At 42.7% G+C, this 14,394-nt stretch overlaps 1 protein-coding gene across 6 annotated transcripts in view; it reads right to left on the bottom strand.

Annotated features, from left to right (window-relative positions):
* SLC15A2 (solute carrier family 15 member 2) overlaps positions 1–14,394 on the bottom strand; it is a 77,307-nt gene that overhangs the window by 42,554 nt on the left and 20,359 nt on the right. For 5 of the 6 annotated variants that reach the window (XM_027804663.2, XM_027804671.2, XM_027804679.2 and 2 more), the window contains 7 exons: positions 13,964–14,063; positions 8,805–8,895; positions 6,565–6,642; positions 3,839–3,921; positions 2,508–2,594; positions 2,084–2,173; positions 1,688–1,732 (listed from right to left, as the gene is read on the bottom strand). In XM_027804663.2, the coding sequence (XP_027660464.1) occupies positions 1,688–1,732; positions 2,084–2,173; positions 2,508–2,594; positions 3,839–3,921; positions 6,565–6,642; positions 8,805–8,895; positions 13,964–14,063 (574 nt within the window). The remainder of the gene's footprint in view (positions 1–1,687; positions 1,733–2,083; positions 2,174–2,507; positions 2,595–3,838; positions 3,922–6,564; positions 6,643–8,804; positions 8,896–13,963; positions 14,064–14,394) is intronic. The other variant, XM_027804675.2, reaches the window with a different exon arrangement.

Here is a 14,394-nt window from a genome sequence, read left to right as displayed (position 1 = left end):
AAACCTCTTTCCTCCCTCCATCTGCCAAGAGTACCCAATGGGCTTTGGTCAACTCCGACTTCTTCGTTTGAGCCGAGAGTCCTCAAGGCTATAGGAAGTGCCTCACCCCTGCATCACTGTACCCAGCCCCCACAATCAGGGAAGGTCAACAGGGACAGACAGAGGCATCCCAGACCCCAAAAGGGACTGATGAGCTGTCTCCAGGGAGGGGCTAGTGTTTGTCTGAACTCCATGCAATGTTTATCATTTGAAATTTAGATGAAGAGGGGAAAAATTAGGAAATAATGTCTTTCCAAGAAAGAACTGTGGGGGTTTGTCTCCTGCCTGCCAGGCTTGTCCTGAGCTGAATCTACAATAGCTGCCTGTCTCTGTCAGCAGCTGCCTCCCAGAAGAGTAGAAACCTCGGGTCACAGCAAAGGAGTCCTACAATTAAAAATATCAGGCAAATAAGCTTCCTGCTACTTTGTGCATACTATACAAATGTGCCATTAGGAAACAAGCCTGCAAACATTTCATCTCACACTAAATCATTCCCTGTTTAACTCTGTACTTCCTAGCTGAGCCTTTTGTCTGCAGAAGGGAAAAGCATGGACTATTACAAACACGAACTCCAACAAGCCTAATGGTGGGATCACTCCAATGTTGCAGTTAATTCTCACCTTAGTGAACTGGGACAACTCACCAGTGGAGAGCAGATGAGACTGAAACTCAAGCCAAAAATCTATACAAGTTGGTGTGACAAAAAACCCCCTGAATATATCCTTCTCCACCATGGAGAGTTTAACAAGTGACACCTGGTGATTCTTAGATCTGCTAATGGATCACTAAGTGCACATGAGCAAAACAGCACAAAGCAAAGGTTTTAGATACACATCACAAAGACTGCATGAGCTTTCATTGTTTTGTCTTAGGTGGGTAAATATTAATTAAGGTGTAGTCTTCTTCATGCCTCATTTGAATTAATTAAGCATAATGAGTATCACAAGCAGAGAGCCCAATTTTTAACAGAAGTGACACAGAAGGGCTCAGTAAGTAAACTTTAAACTGAAAAACAGGCACTTAGAATTCTAAATTCTGATGCGAGCATCCACAGGTAAGATTTAGATAGCCTGTTAAAACATACACATCTGGAAACCAGCCCTGTATGGTTGCATCTTTGGACAGATAGCTGATCCCCATTTACCTGTCACTGCACCATTTGTCACTCAAATCTTTGAAAAACTTTATGGCTACTGCCAAATTAATCCTCATCATATCTCTACCCTACACACCAGGTTGCTGCTGGTTTTCAGAGGCTTCATTAATGTACCACCAAGTAAGCCAGAGCAGAAATATAGATCTACAATAGCTCTAATTACACCTTAAAAGGGCTGTGCAAACTCCCTGATTTTTCCGTCTTCTGTGGGATAGCAGGCAGGAAACCCTACCTGCTCAAGGTCACAGAGCAACCAGTTGCCAGTAGGTCAGCGCTCCTGACCTTGCAGGCTGCTGATGGCTTCTCAGCACTCACTCCCTGCCAAGATGTGCTGTGATGAATTGAACATGGCTGTGCAGAGCCTCTCGCTTTTAATCGCCGAAAGTACAACTAATCAAGCATATGCTCTTAGTACTACAAGACTCCAGCTAAATAGCAAGAGCAGTGATGTTACTACTAGTCTTACCAACCCTGGTGACATTAAGTACTTACAAAATCAGCATTCATTTTTGTGGCTTGCAAAGTCCACCTGGATCCCTAAGGAGAAAACAGACAGCTGTGAAGCCTTCAAGATGCCCTAGGGGATTAGAAAACATGGAGACAGAGAAGACTATGGTGTTGGAGGTCTTACTTCCGATCTATTCCTTCCCTTCCCTGTAACACCTGCCAGTAGGCAGGGCACATGCTACCTTCTCACCCTCCTGTGGCAGACACCCATCCGGACTGTGAAGGGACGGTCAGCAGTGATGGTGGGTACTGCTTTAGCACGCCCCCGACACCTGGTAGGAGCAGGGCGCTCTGTGTCCCCAGGATGTTTTGGTGATACCTTGGAAGGACAAGGGTGCAAACCCAGGCTGGCAGGCAGACCTGCAATGCACTGTACTGTACCTGCTGATCAAACAGGGCCCAGAACATTGGCAGTGGTATGAAGAGGAAAAGAACACGTGTCACCATTTTAACCTCCCCAATCAGCTGTTTCTATAAAGGGAACAGACAAAAAACGTAAGATGAGGGTGAAAACCCAACAGGTGATTCAAGCCACAAAGCATGAGAGCTCCTATTTCTTTCTGCACGGCAGTTATTCTTCACACTTATTCGTGATAGTGGACATATTTGCATTTCTGCATTTCAGTGCAGCACCTAAACTGTCCATTAAGGGTCAGGAGAGTACAGATGTGGGAAGGGACAGGACAAATGAGAGCCCAGTGCATGTGAGGAGTAGTGTGGCCAGGCCAGTCTTAACTGCCTCCCCTGTCTGTCTGCCCATGTTTCCCCTTCCCCCTCCAAACCCGCCAGGTAGAAAATTGCTTACTGAGTATTTTTCTGACGCCCAGTCCAGCCAGTGATCTCTCTTTGGAATCTGACGGGAGCGGTTTTTCAGCCGGTTTTTAATAGCAAACTAGGGGGAAAAACAGGTAACTCCCTTGTGGCACACCTAGCCTTGTCACGTTCCCAGCTGAAGGCTGCCCTCCCCACCCCCAAATGTAAGCAATGCCAGAAAATTGCAGGGGTTTTGCTGGACACTTCCAAGATCTCAGATTAGATGCTTTATGACCAATTCTCTGCAGGGAAGTTTCTGTGACATTGGTTGATTAAAGGTATGATGTGGGAATGAACAACCTCATGGACTTACCTTTCAGAGACAAATCTAACGCTAGCCCCCCAAAGACAGTTTCACGCTTCATTTAAAACCTGCTACATGATAAAGCTTTAAAGAATTTCTTCATTTCTCTTCCAAAAAGTGCCTGTCAGATTGACCACTGTGCGGGGGAGGAAAAGCTTCATTATCCAAAACAATGTCAAAACCAGAACTCTCACTCCCTTCTTGTTCTGTAGATCTTTCTTTGCATATTCCTGGCATAACCCATGCCTCATTCACTCCTAGACCAACTTTCAAGTTGGTTTCTCACTGGAGGATAAATCAGCAACACTGAATTTATAACTTGTTTGTTTATACTGTGTGCTCCAGCCACTGAACACAGCCACCCAGCAAAAAGAGTGGCAGACCTCACTTAGAAAGCCTATCTTTAAGATCTGGCCTGTTTCCCCAAGGTAAATCTGTCACTAGGATTGACCTAGGTAAAAAGAAAACATCTGCTGTTAGCAACAGCTTCCTGAAAAAGAAACATAATTATCTGCCTAATAGTAAGAGAGTATTTTTTCCACATACTATATTCAGCTCACACACTGTGAAAAATAATTGACAAGGCTATAATGCAACTTCAGCAGGTGTCTCTTGCATTAACATGAACATGCTGAATGTGCATAATATGAATGTGTATTATTACTGTCTGTTAAACTGATAAACCTCAGTGAGATTATTCAGCTGAAAAAAATTGAGTCATATATCTGATACTCTGTGAGTTTCTGAATTTTCCTTTCAGTTCAACCTCCACCAGCATTTGCCACTAGTGGTTCTGTTGGCATCAGCTGAACAGTTCATGGAGCTAAGGAAAAGCAATTGAAATGTTGAAAGAATAAACTAGGGTGTAAACGTGTTTCTTATTCCTTACAGCTCATTAGCAAGATATCCAGAGGCAGCACACAGAAGAACTCCATAGGTCACCTCCCCTTTCCCTTTGTACTTTTCTGACCTGCAGACTCAGAGTCAAGAACGAAAAAGAGAGCATGGCACACACTTACGCAGATGCATTTGCACACTTCCAGTAAGACATTCCCTTGTGGTGGCGTTTTTCTGTACAGTCCACTTCCAGCAATGAACACAACTGAAAAATATTATAATCCAAATGGGAATTTATGTGACTGAGCCTCAGTCCTGCACTAGCTTCTGGGAAGGACCCCCACCCCTCTATTCAACAGAAATCCTCTGCCCTTGGGGCTTACAGGATTGCACTTTTAACAAAATAAATATACAGGACTCCTTTAATGCCTTCAGATGGAAGAAAATGCAACATCCTACAAGGGGCAGTGTGATGAAGTCACCATCATCTTCTCATGATCTGCTCTGGGACAACAGGCACCTCCATATCTGATTCATGCTGGGAATTAAAGCTTTGACATTTCCCTCCATCTAGGCTTTTTGCAGAATAAACTTAAAATACAATCCACATTGAATTGATGCACCTATTGTTGGAAATCAGCCCTGACTTATTGCAACCATGTGAGGATTAATCCAGGTCCAATGTGGTTCTGTGTACTTGCACCTCACACACATTTCAATGGAAACTACCATGAAGGTCACTGCATCACATGCTGCTGTTAACAGATATTACCTCCATTTATGGTTTCCACAAAGGATATACAATTTAAGATATTGTTTTTTCTTGGTTTTCACCCTCAAAGCACAAAGAATATTGAACTGAGGCTTCAAAATCCTGTGAGGGATAGGGCTATCCAATTACATATCATTTATCCTGCTCTTCGAGAGCCTCTGAGCATGTTGCAATTCCAAAGATGTTAGCAGGGAGAAGCACAATAAAAGCTGAGCATGAAATCCACATAACAAACCAACCTCAACTTTTTAAACTAACCCAATTGTCTGGGACAGTCCACAGCCAGTGGAGAAAAGCAGGCACCTCTGTCCTAACACAGGAGGCCTGGCACACAGCAGGGAACTCACCATTTCTCTTTTCTATGAAAACTCTTTGCATCCAGTTTCGACTTGCAGAACTGTCAGAGATCTCTGAAGTCGGTTTAGGTGAGCTGCACTGAAAGACACTTGTCCAAACTCATCCAGAGGGGGTAGTTGCACTACTTAATTTTTAGCATCTCCCTGTGGACCTGCTGGTGCTTCTGAAAGGTGATTCATCAGGTTTGCTGAAATACCTTCTGGCGATGCCATTGACTTCTTTGGGAACTGATGTTTCTGTATTAGGCTTGGCATTTGGAATTAAATAATATCAGTCTTTCCGCCATCTTTCAGAAGCTGAAGCAGCCCAGAAAATCTTGTTCTATATGATTTCCGTTCTGCCTCTAAATCTATCCTTGCATTCCACCATCATGGGGAGAGGGCCAGTCAGGGCTGAAAGGGTATTTTCTCCAGTTCTGCATGCTGCTCACATAGGCAAATATATCACTTCCAAGAGCATTTTAGCATGTTACAAAAGAACACAGAGCTGCTTTGCTAGGCAGGCCATGGAATCTGGCAGCAGGACACTAGCTAAAACACATTTTGATTGATGCCCTCACCGAAACTGCAATATTTACACGTCCATTTTCCCCTGGGCAACTACTACTCTGCTAGAAACATTCATCACACAATGGTGCACAGAGGAGCCTGTGCTGCCTTAAACTGATAGGAAGAGGCCACAGGGGAAAAGAGAAGCTTCTCAGGCCCGTGCCCATGCACTTTCTTGAAAATAATTGCTGTAATGTTAGCTGTGGCCTAATAACATTTCTCCACCATCCTGATTCTTCCCTCTGACGGAAGTTTGAGGGGAGAGAGCAACATTCACATTCTCTGGGGGACAAACTGTTCAAATCACAGATGCTGTGGTGAAATCACACAATTGCCTGTCTCTCAATTAAACTAACAAACTGAATGAGAAGTCACCCCGTGCTGCGTCAAAGCCTCTCAAATGTAGCGTAATAAGGGGACTGCTCCCCTCAGCAGTTTGCAACTGTGAAACTAAAGCTAATGGTGCATCCTCTGTATCGCTACCAAGGAGTAACAGTAAGAATGTGGAAATCGCCGAGTATTTTATAAGGGTTGAAGAAGAAACCTTGACAAGGACATTAATGGGGCTAAGATGCAAGCTTTATGAAGCAGGGTGATTGCAGCTGTCTCCTGACACTTGGACAATAAGGGCTTTTTATTGCAACACAGTAAGTTGTCACTGTAATTGTGGGAATTACTTCAGCCAAGCAAAGTGAGACAGCTCAGAATAAAGTAACATCTCATTCAGCTCCTTCTGTATTTCTGTGGAACATAGATTCTGAAGGAAAAGTCTGAGCCGTTAAAGATGGTCCCAAGCTGCAAAGAGCCTGTGGAAAGTTTAGAGGCAGCATGGTAAGCTTCTCATCTATAAGCTGGGGAACTCTGAGGACTGCTCATATTGCAGTTCAAAGGCCAAGCCTGCTCATAGGCAAAGCTGCAAGCCATCAGGAGAGTCCTTTTGGTGCCTCCCTTCGCTTTATAGAGTAAAGCAATTGTATTGCGAAACATCCACCAGATCACCCTCTTGTCAGTATCGTGATAAAGGACTACAGTAAAACCATGGTCTGCCCACCACTAGCTGAACTCGTGATCTTTCTTGCTGCTCTGAACTGTGGAATTGTTGGAAGACCTGAACCCTCGAGTTTCCCATCGCAGAATCCATCCAGAGCTAGTGAATTCATGCATTTGCTCATCTATCCATGGACTCAAAAAAGGTAACTCCTATTACAAGCAGTACTGTACAAGCACTTACCAAGTGCCAACACCATCAGTGCTGCTGGGACACCAAAAGCCAGTGCATAACAATCTTCTCCAAAACATTTCACATCCCCTGAAAGAGTCATCAGAAATAAAAACACCTCATTACAGTCAGACTTATGTTACCAGGCCTTTGATTTGCTACCCCTAAATCAGTCATTTCCCTGGCTTTAAATCTTCTTTGCTGGTGTCTGACACTGTGAATTGAATCTCCTTGAAACAGTTGTCCTCCCTTGATGAAGACAATTTGGAAGCAGGGTTAGTGTCTGCCAGCAAAAGCAGCTGATAATGGGATATTGATGAGAGCAGTAGAAGGGACAGGGCAGACAAATAGGTAGAAATAAGTAGTAGGAACTGTAATTGGGAGAAACCCCACCACATTTATAATAACCTGAAGCCACTCCGTATTTGCCTAGATCTAAATAACCAGTACTGTGTTTCCACATTATTTGTGCCAGCTGCATGAGTCACTGAGCTAAAAACCTGAATCTGATTTCATAGCGACCTGCAGTGGACAAAGTAGAAGCCAGTAGCCCTACTATCTAAGTGGGAACACAGGATTAGTCTTAAAACTCCATTTCCCTTTCTCACCACCTTCCCAATCTCACTAGAGGCAGCCTGCTCCAAATGTCAGGTCTTGCAATAACCCATCAGGAAGCCAGGCTTGTTACAGCATGGCTTTGATTGATCTGAGCTACAGTTCACTGAAACCCTGCACCTCTTGGACCAGGTCAGTTCTTGCACCACATGAATTTAGAGGTCCAGTTGCAAACAGCTAGCCAGCAGTGGGGTCCGTGTTTGTACACCAGTGGCTACAAATTACTGCAATCTTACATGGAGTAATAACAAAATGGCTAAAATAAGACAACATAGTTATCAGCAAACCAACTCATGAATCCTTCAGTGGTTCCTGTTTGTTTTCCCTGGGCAGTCACTGTCATCTGCATAGCTCTATGCATGCATAGCATTTATTCACTTATTTTCAGCAAATCAGCTGAAATCCAACAAAGCTGACAGCAAGACATTATGGGCACGCTGAACTTTTGACTTGTAAAATGAGTTGCACTTCTCTACCTAAAAGTATATATTCTACATTTTGCCAAATGTCTATGAACTGCATTTCTTGCTCTTCCAAAAAGAGCTTTCATAGTCAGCAAAAATTTTACTCTTTCCCCATTCTCTCCACCACATTTCCATGTTGCAACTAGTTTATTGCTAGGCAATATTGGCACAGGTTTTGATGTTCAAAGGGGACTGGATTTTCATCTGCCCACTGACTACATTGAGCAAAAGCCCCTTCCCAAAAGAATGCTGACCTACAGGTATCAGTGAGGGAAAGAGCAAGAGATACAGCATTTGTCTTTGGCCCTACGCAAGGTGTAAATATGAGACAAGCACAATTGCCTACAGCCTTGTGAAATGAATCGCCTGTTAAAACAACCACTCTGAACAAAGAAAGCTTCCTGGAAGCCACAGGATGAAATGAAAAAAAAAAAAAAAGCTATTATATATGAAGGCTATCTTGTCCCTGTCCCTATCCCTATTGCCTATAGCCTGCTGCTCTGTGTCTGTATTTACAGCGTGTCAATCCTCTTGGCTTCTAGGTGCTGCAATACAATGAAATAAGTGCAGCAAGATTCAGGGACTAAAAAGGGTTGTGAAGCTGGCTAGAATATAAAGTAGGTCTTAAATGGGGCATAGGCCTGTGCTTTGTCTTCAAAGCTAGTTGCTCAGGGCTGCAATTTTGCAAGCAGGCCAACACAGACATGCCTGGGTGCCAGGACAGAGTCTCCTGAAGTCAGCAGCACCCTCTGGGAGAGAGACTCTAGGAGTAGAAAACTGGCCCTGCTAAGTTTTTCAGCCCTGACACCTGCACAGGACAGCAGAGATCAGTTGCCATTCACAGGTCACCTGCAGACAAGACAGGGGACTAATCCTTCACTGGCAATGGGGAAGATTAGACGACCATACAGGTCCTTCAACCTTTCATATTTTAATTCTACAGTTCAGGCTGGCTTTGAAATACAACCTGGAATATAGTTTCTGTGACTTGTCTGCTAGTACTATAAATCTGTTATGCTGCTACAGCAGGATTAACAAGGCGTAAATGCAATACACTGACCACTGTACAGATAATATCATTTCTGCCATTCAGTTGTCACAAGAGCCTAACTATGCACAGCGAAGTAGCCAGAGGGCAGCTAATTTATTGTCTTATTCTAAATCAACACTGACCTCTTAATACAGGAGTTACAAACGTGGAGATCAAACTTCCAGCATTAATGGATAAATAGAAGATGGAAAAAAACTTGCTTCTCTCCGAGGTCTAAAACAAGAGAAGACAATATCAATGTCATGGCTAACGCTCAGCATTGGGCTTGCAAATTGAACACTATCAATTCTCTTGTTAGGAAGGCTGGGTAAATATTGACACTCAGTGCATAAAAAGCTAAGCAAACAAGCTTGCATTCAGGTGATGGTAAATGCTCACACAAACCAGCTCATGTTACTTGAGAAGCGCTTTGGGACTTTTTGGCATTTCAGAGGAAAAGCCACTGTTTTGAGAGTGTTGCAAGACTGGAAGAAAGGGAGAGCATTTACTTATTCAGAATAAGTAGCATGATTCAGATCCTCTGTCACCTAATTCAATCCAATTTGGCAGTTTGACAAACTCATAATTTCTTCCCATACCCGAGCTCCTTCCCCTCTCCCCCATCCTCTCCTGTGTAGAAACAGAAAAAGAAACCTATGTATTTTGAGGAGCTGATAATGACAGCATAGATGAGAGAGTGCCAGCAAATGAGAGGTATCCATCAGACAGGAGATCACCAAGCTAAGGCCGGTCAACCTCAAACTAATAAGGTAAATTAAATATACAGGAACAAATTCAAGAGCCTGATGGAAGGATGGACTCTAAGAGAAAAAGTTCAGAATTTAACTGATGTTTTAACATAATATAGTTCATACATTCGAAGGATTCCTGTTGATCTTCTTCTTGCATAATTCATAATTTGAAACGAATCAAGAACTTGATGCTGAGTTTGGTCTTTTTTGCAGGAGTAATGTGTGAGGGCATTCAACCAAGAGCAGTCTTACCTTGCTTGTGGGGGAGACATACATGCACAGTTGCATGCACATACACTGTGCCAAACCTCCTTCTGTGCCCGGGTGGGCCAGCGGAGTGGAGAAAGAAAAGCAGGCTACCTGACCTACCCAATGCTTATCTGTATCACCAGCTGTAGGACACTTGAGAGTCACCAAGCCCTGTAAAGGTAGTGGGCAAACTGCTTGGGACACGGCTTGGTGCCTAGCAGAGCACCTTGAGCCACATCCCTATGACCTGAGCATCATTTGAATGTGAAGCTTTAAATTAGCTGAGTAGGAGGAAGCTCCACAGGGGCCTGGTTCTGCCCTCTCTCCTTCTAAAATGTCCTGCTCCCTTCTGCTCCCTGAGACAATATTCACAAGCCTAGAAAACAGGAGAAATTGTGAAGAATTGCAGGCAGCTAAAAGGGAACAGCTCTTAAGGAATGAAGCCTGGGATTCAAAAATGTCACAAAACTTCCCATAACTGATGGTGCAGCCAACAGGAAATACTGACACTTCACATGTCAAGAAGCCTCTTATCACAGGGGACTGCTGCAGGGCAGGTGAGCAGGTGGGAGGGCATGGGAGGACTTCTTCATGTCACCTTGTGAAGCAGGTACTGGGAAGGTGAGGGTGAGAGCTTCATCCCTCCCACTGGCACCCACCAAGGAATCCAGGGGTCCCCTCACTTGGATTAAGGGCTTCTTGCCTTGCCCCAGCACAGTTATGAAGACCCCATCAATTTGAACTTTTGGTTCTTCCACAGTTTTATTGCCTAACGTGTCCCAGGCAATCTTAGGCATACATTACTCGCAAATTATTTCTCCAGAGTAAAAAGATTTGCAAGCCTTACAATAATCATCTCTATGGCGTGTTCCTATGGTTAATAGCAAACAGCACTGGGTCTTACTTTCCCTTATACTCCATTTCTGTCCTTACCAGTGTTTTTGATTACTTGGAACATTCTACTGCCAAGCTAGTAAAAGTGTATTTTCTTCTTCATTCTACCCTTGTGATTACTTATTCATTATCACAAGGAAATCTAGAGAAATGAGCAGCCTCAGCAATCTCTCCTGCTCCCAGAGTAGCCCTGTCATAGCTTGTTACGAGTGGTGCTGTAGAGTCCTCACAGTCCTGCCCTCTTCTAGTCAAATTCTCATGCCATGTCTCTAGCCCTTCATATCTGAGCAACTTGGAATTTCTGAGAGCTGAGAAAAACTCAGGAATGCAGCTCTCTTTATGATAAAATCTAGAGCAACAATTACCAAAAAGCTTGTGCTGGTAAGAGAAGAGGATAGTGATGCCTAAAGAATTTGTAGCATCTTATTTCATACATTTTCAGATTTCAGTGATGGGAAAAAATGGTCAGAGAAAAGCAGAAGTACAAAAATAATGACCCAGAAGCTTGCAAATTACACTGATTGGAAAAAAAGAATTCCCTCCCTATTTTCTTAATCTTTGGAGCAGACGTACATTAACAACATGATTTGGATTAGCTAATTTGAGAAAAGGTACCGTACACAATAATCCTGATCTCCTTGGCAACCAGAAAGTAAAGAAACAAAGAGAAAACTATTTAGTACCTTAAGCGCCATATCACGCTGTTTGAAAGCAGCTTTGGTGCTTAATTAATATGCACAGCAGCCTTCATACTCATATAACAGAAATATAATTTTGTTCAGGCGTTTTTAGCTTGGACTCCTAATCTCATAGACAAAGATGCTTGGAAGTCTCCTGCAGATAAATCTACTTTCCCTTTCTGACCTCCTGCTGAATCAGTCTCCACTACTGTTTGTAGTAGCACTGTTCTCAAAGTGGCAGATCAAGACTATTACACTCGTAAAGAACTTCAAAGAAAACCAAACCAGTGGTGTGCATTTACCTCCAAATATAAATTTGTCTTTATGTGGGAATAGCATAGGCAATTTGTTTATTCGTTTTCTATACAGAACTACCCCATGCCTAGTTTCCAGATGGAACAACTAAGCCTGTGCACTTAAGGACTCATCTGAAGTTTATTGGAATCCTGAAAACTAAGGGAGAATCAAATGCTTCATTTCATTGGGAATTTTCAAAACTTATTTCATCCTACCTGGAGTGGAAGACAAAAAATATAAGTCCTCTCAAACACCAGTCTGGAGGGGAGAAATATTCTGGCTAGGCCCAAAACTTTAATTCCTTACAAAATGAAAACTTCTCATTCTGATTTTGAAGACTAAATGCCCTACCACATAGCATAAAATACTTTTTTTTCCTTCTGAAAGGCCAAGTCATTTCACAATGGTAAAATACAAAACTTTCTATTCTGAAAGGAATGACTAGAGCAAAATGTATTGTCCTTATCAAAGGGTTTTTACAGTTTTCTTTCCCTAACTTAGCTTTTCCTGAAGACGACACACAGGCGAATGTTTGAGCCTTAGTGTTTGATAAATTTGTTGGAGAGGCGTAGTCTGAGCACTGAAGAATGGGTACAGGCCCACACAACCACAGGCAATTCAGGTTTGTCTCTGTAACTCAGTTGTGGTGTTTGGTGTCAGGTAAGTTTGGGATAATAGTATGTATGTATGTGCCTGACCGGGGTGCTGAGATTCATTAGCTGAAGTCTATAAAACACTCCGAAGATAAGTGGTACGTATTATCATACTGTAATTAGTTGGTAATTGAAAGATGCTGGATAAACATTATTAATCATTAATATTCACAGAAGCAGCACTTCTGAAAACGCTGCTGCAACACCTGTTAGAATCCTTCTGGGACAACTATCGGGGCTGCAGGCTGGGATGCCCACATGCTACCATGCACGCAGCATATTCCCAGAGCACACATGCTGTACTGCCAGCCTGCTTTCAGTCAGAGTTGTACCAACTGGAGGGGCTGGTGACCACCAGATGATTGCTGCTCCCTCTTCTGCAGCATCCTCTAAAGCACCGAGTCCAACTGACAGCACAGGATGGACATGCCTGCAAAAGGATCTGTTTTGAACAAACGACCATGAAACATCCTGTGTTTTTAAGCTTCATCTCTTCAGCATCACACAGTTCATGTGCAGAAAGCACAAGTTTTCCCAAATTTTTAAAATATAAATTTTAGTCTATATTATTCATTCATTGAATGCGGACTACGTGCTGTGGCATTGCAAAAGACATACAGCGAACTGCCCTGCAGAGCTCCTATCCCTTGTCCACGGCCAAAGGGACCTGTCCAACTCTACCAGTGCCTTTCCTGACAGACCATTAGTCTCATGTCCTTCTTCAATGTCTCCATTGATGGGAATTTCCATCTCCCAAAGGTCCTAATCTTTCCCAGTGCTTTTCTAGATCTACTTTTGAAAATTTTTGCCTACCATTAGTCCTAAATAAGCCCCCTTGAATTTAAGCCTACTCATCACAGAACCTAACACTTATTTTCTTTCTTGTAGCTGTGGCCTTCTACATATTTGAGGACTTACGCCATGCACAGAGGTTGCTGATTTGAATACTGTCATTGAGAAAACCAAAATTTTCATTTGCATGTTAAGTCAACATAAATCTAAGTGCTTTATTTCAGGTCAACTTGAAAATTTAGCATTTTGCCTGAGGATTAGTACCTCCTGACCTGCTTCACTTCTTTAAGCACTACCTTATCCCCAATTGTGCTGCATAATGGGAGTTTGAGATTAGTGCAGGTGAGGGGCTAAGCACTCATGATAGAGAATGAGGTCATGAAGCAACTGGACTACAATTCACAGGAGTCAGAGCACAAACAGCTGGAAAGAAACATTTTCCCAACTGTTCAGAACTTTCCATTCTGGAATATCTAGAAAACATTCTGGGTAGATTTGGTACCAGCACTACTTTCAAAAGACTGGAATTTCCTACAGTTCTTTCTGAACGATATCTAAATCACAAACGATGACTGATCTGAGGGACAATTCCCAAGGAAGCATAGACTGGTGATACAATTTTCTCTTTCATTTATTGTATTTCATTGCAGTGCATTATAATCACCCTTGTTAAGCTGGTTCAGAAATGGCTACAGTTCCATGATACGTGATACAGTTTTCCAACTACTCTGACATCCAATTAACATTTAGATGATTTGATGCAATTATGACCTATCCTTCCCAATATCAGTCCTGTTCTGCTGCCATTTTCCTTTCCTGAAGCATCCAGTTTGTCTCAAGTCTTATGCAAATCATCCTACCTCCATCTTACTACACCTTTTCCTAGCAAACTAGCCCTTATTCTAGTATAACAGGGTTTGATCACATAAACATCCTCATAAAGTAAGAAGACACTGCAGATTTTAGGAAAAAAAACAAATCTTACATGTTCCTCTTCAAACTGGTCCCCACCAAATGCAGAGACACAGGGCTTGATACCTCCCGTTCCAAGGGCGATCAAAAACAGACCAACCATAGACAGGATCCTTCATGCAAGAACAAAAATATCACCATTGCAGAACCTTACCAGTGCTTATGAGAGCATTTTAGTGTCACCCAACCATGATTCTTCTGATATCATTGTCTTTTGCCTTGGGTAGTGATGATAAGCCAGCTAAGTGCAAACAACAAATCAATTAGCCTCATTTCTGCATTCAGTAGCAGTCAATTAACTAAACTGGTTTTGTCAGTTTCTTGCTGTTCTGAGGCCCAACGGACACACTTGAGATCAAAGATCCATGGGATTATTTTTGACTCATATGAGAACAAAAGATTGCAGAGATCAATTGAGAAAAAGAAAAAAGAAAAACAAAACAA

This window comes from Falco cherrug, chromosome 8 (assembly GCF_023634085.1).
Source record: "Falco cherrug isolate bFalChe1 chromosome 8, bFalChe1.pri, whole genome shotgun sequence".
Lineage (NCBI taxonomy): Eukaryota > Metazoa > Chordata > Aves > Falconiformes > Falconidae > Falco > Falco cherrug.
Note: the sequence above shows the minus strand (reverse complement) of the source record. Positions and strands in the feature narration are given on the sequence as shown.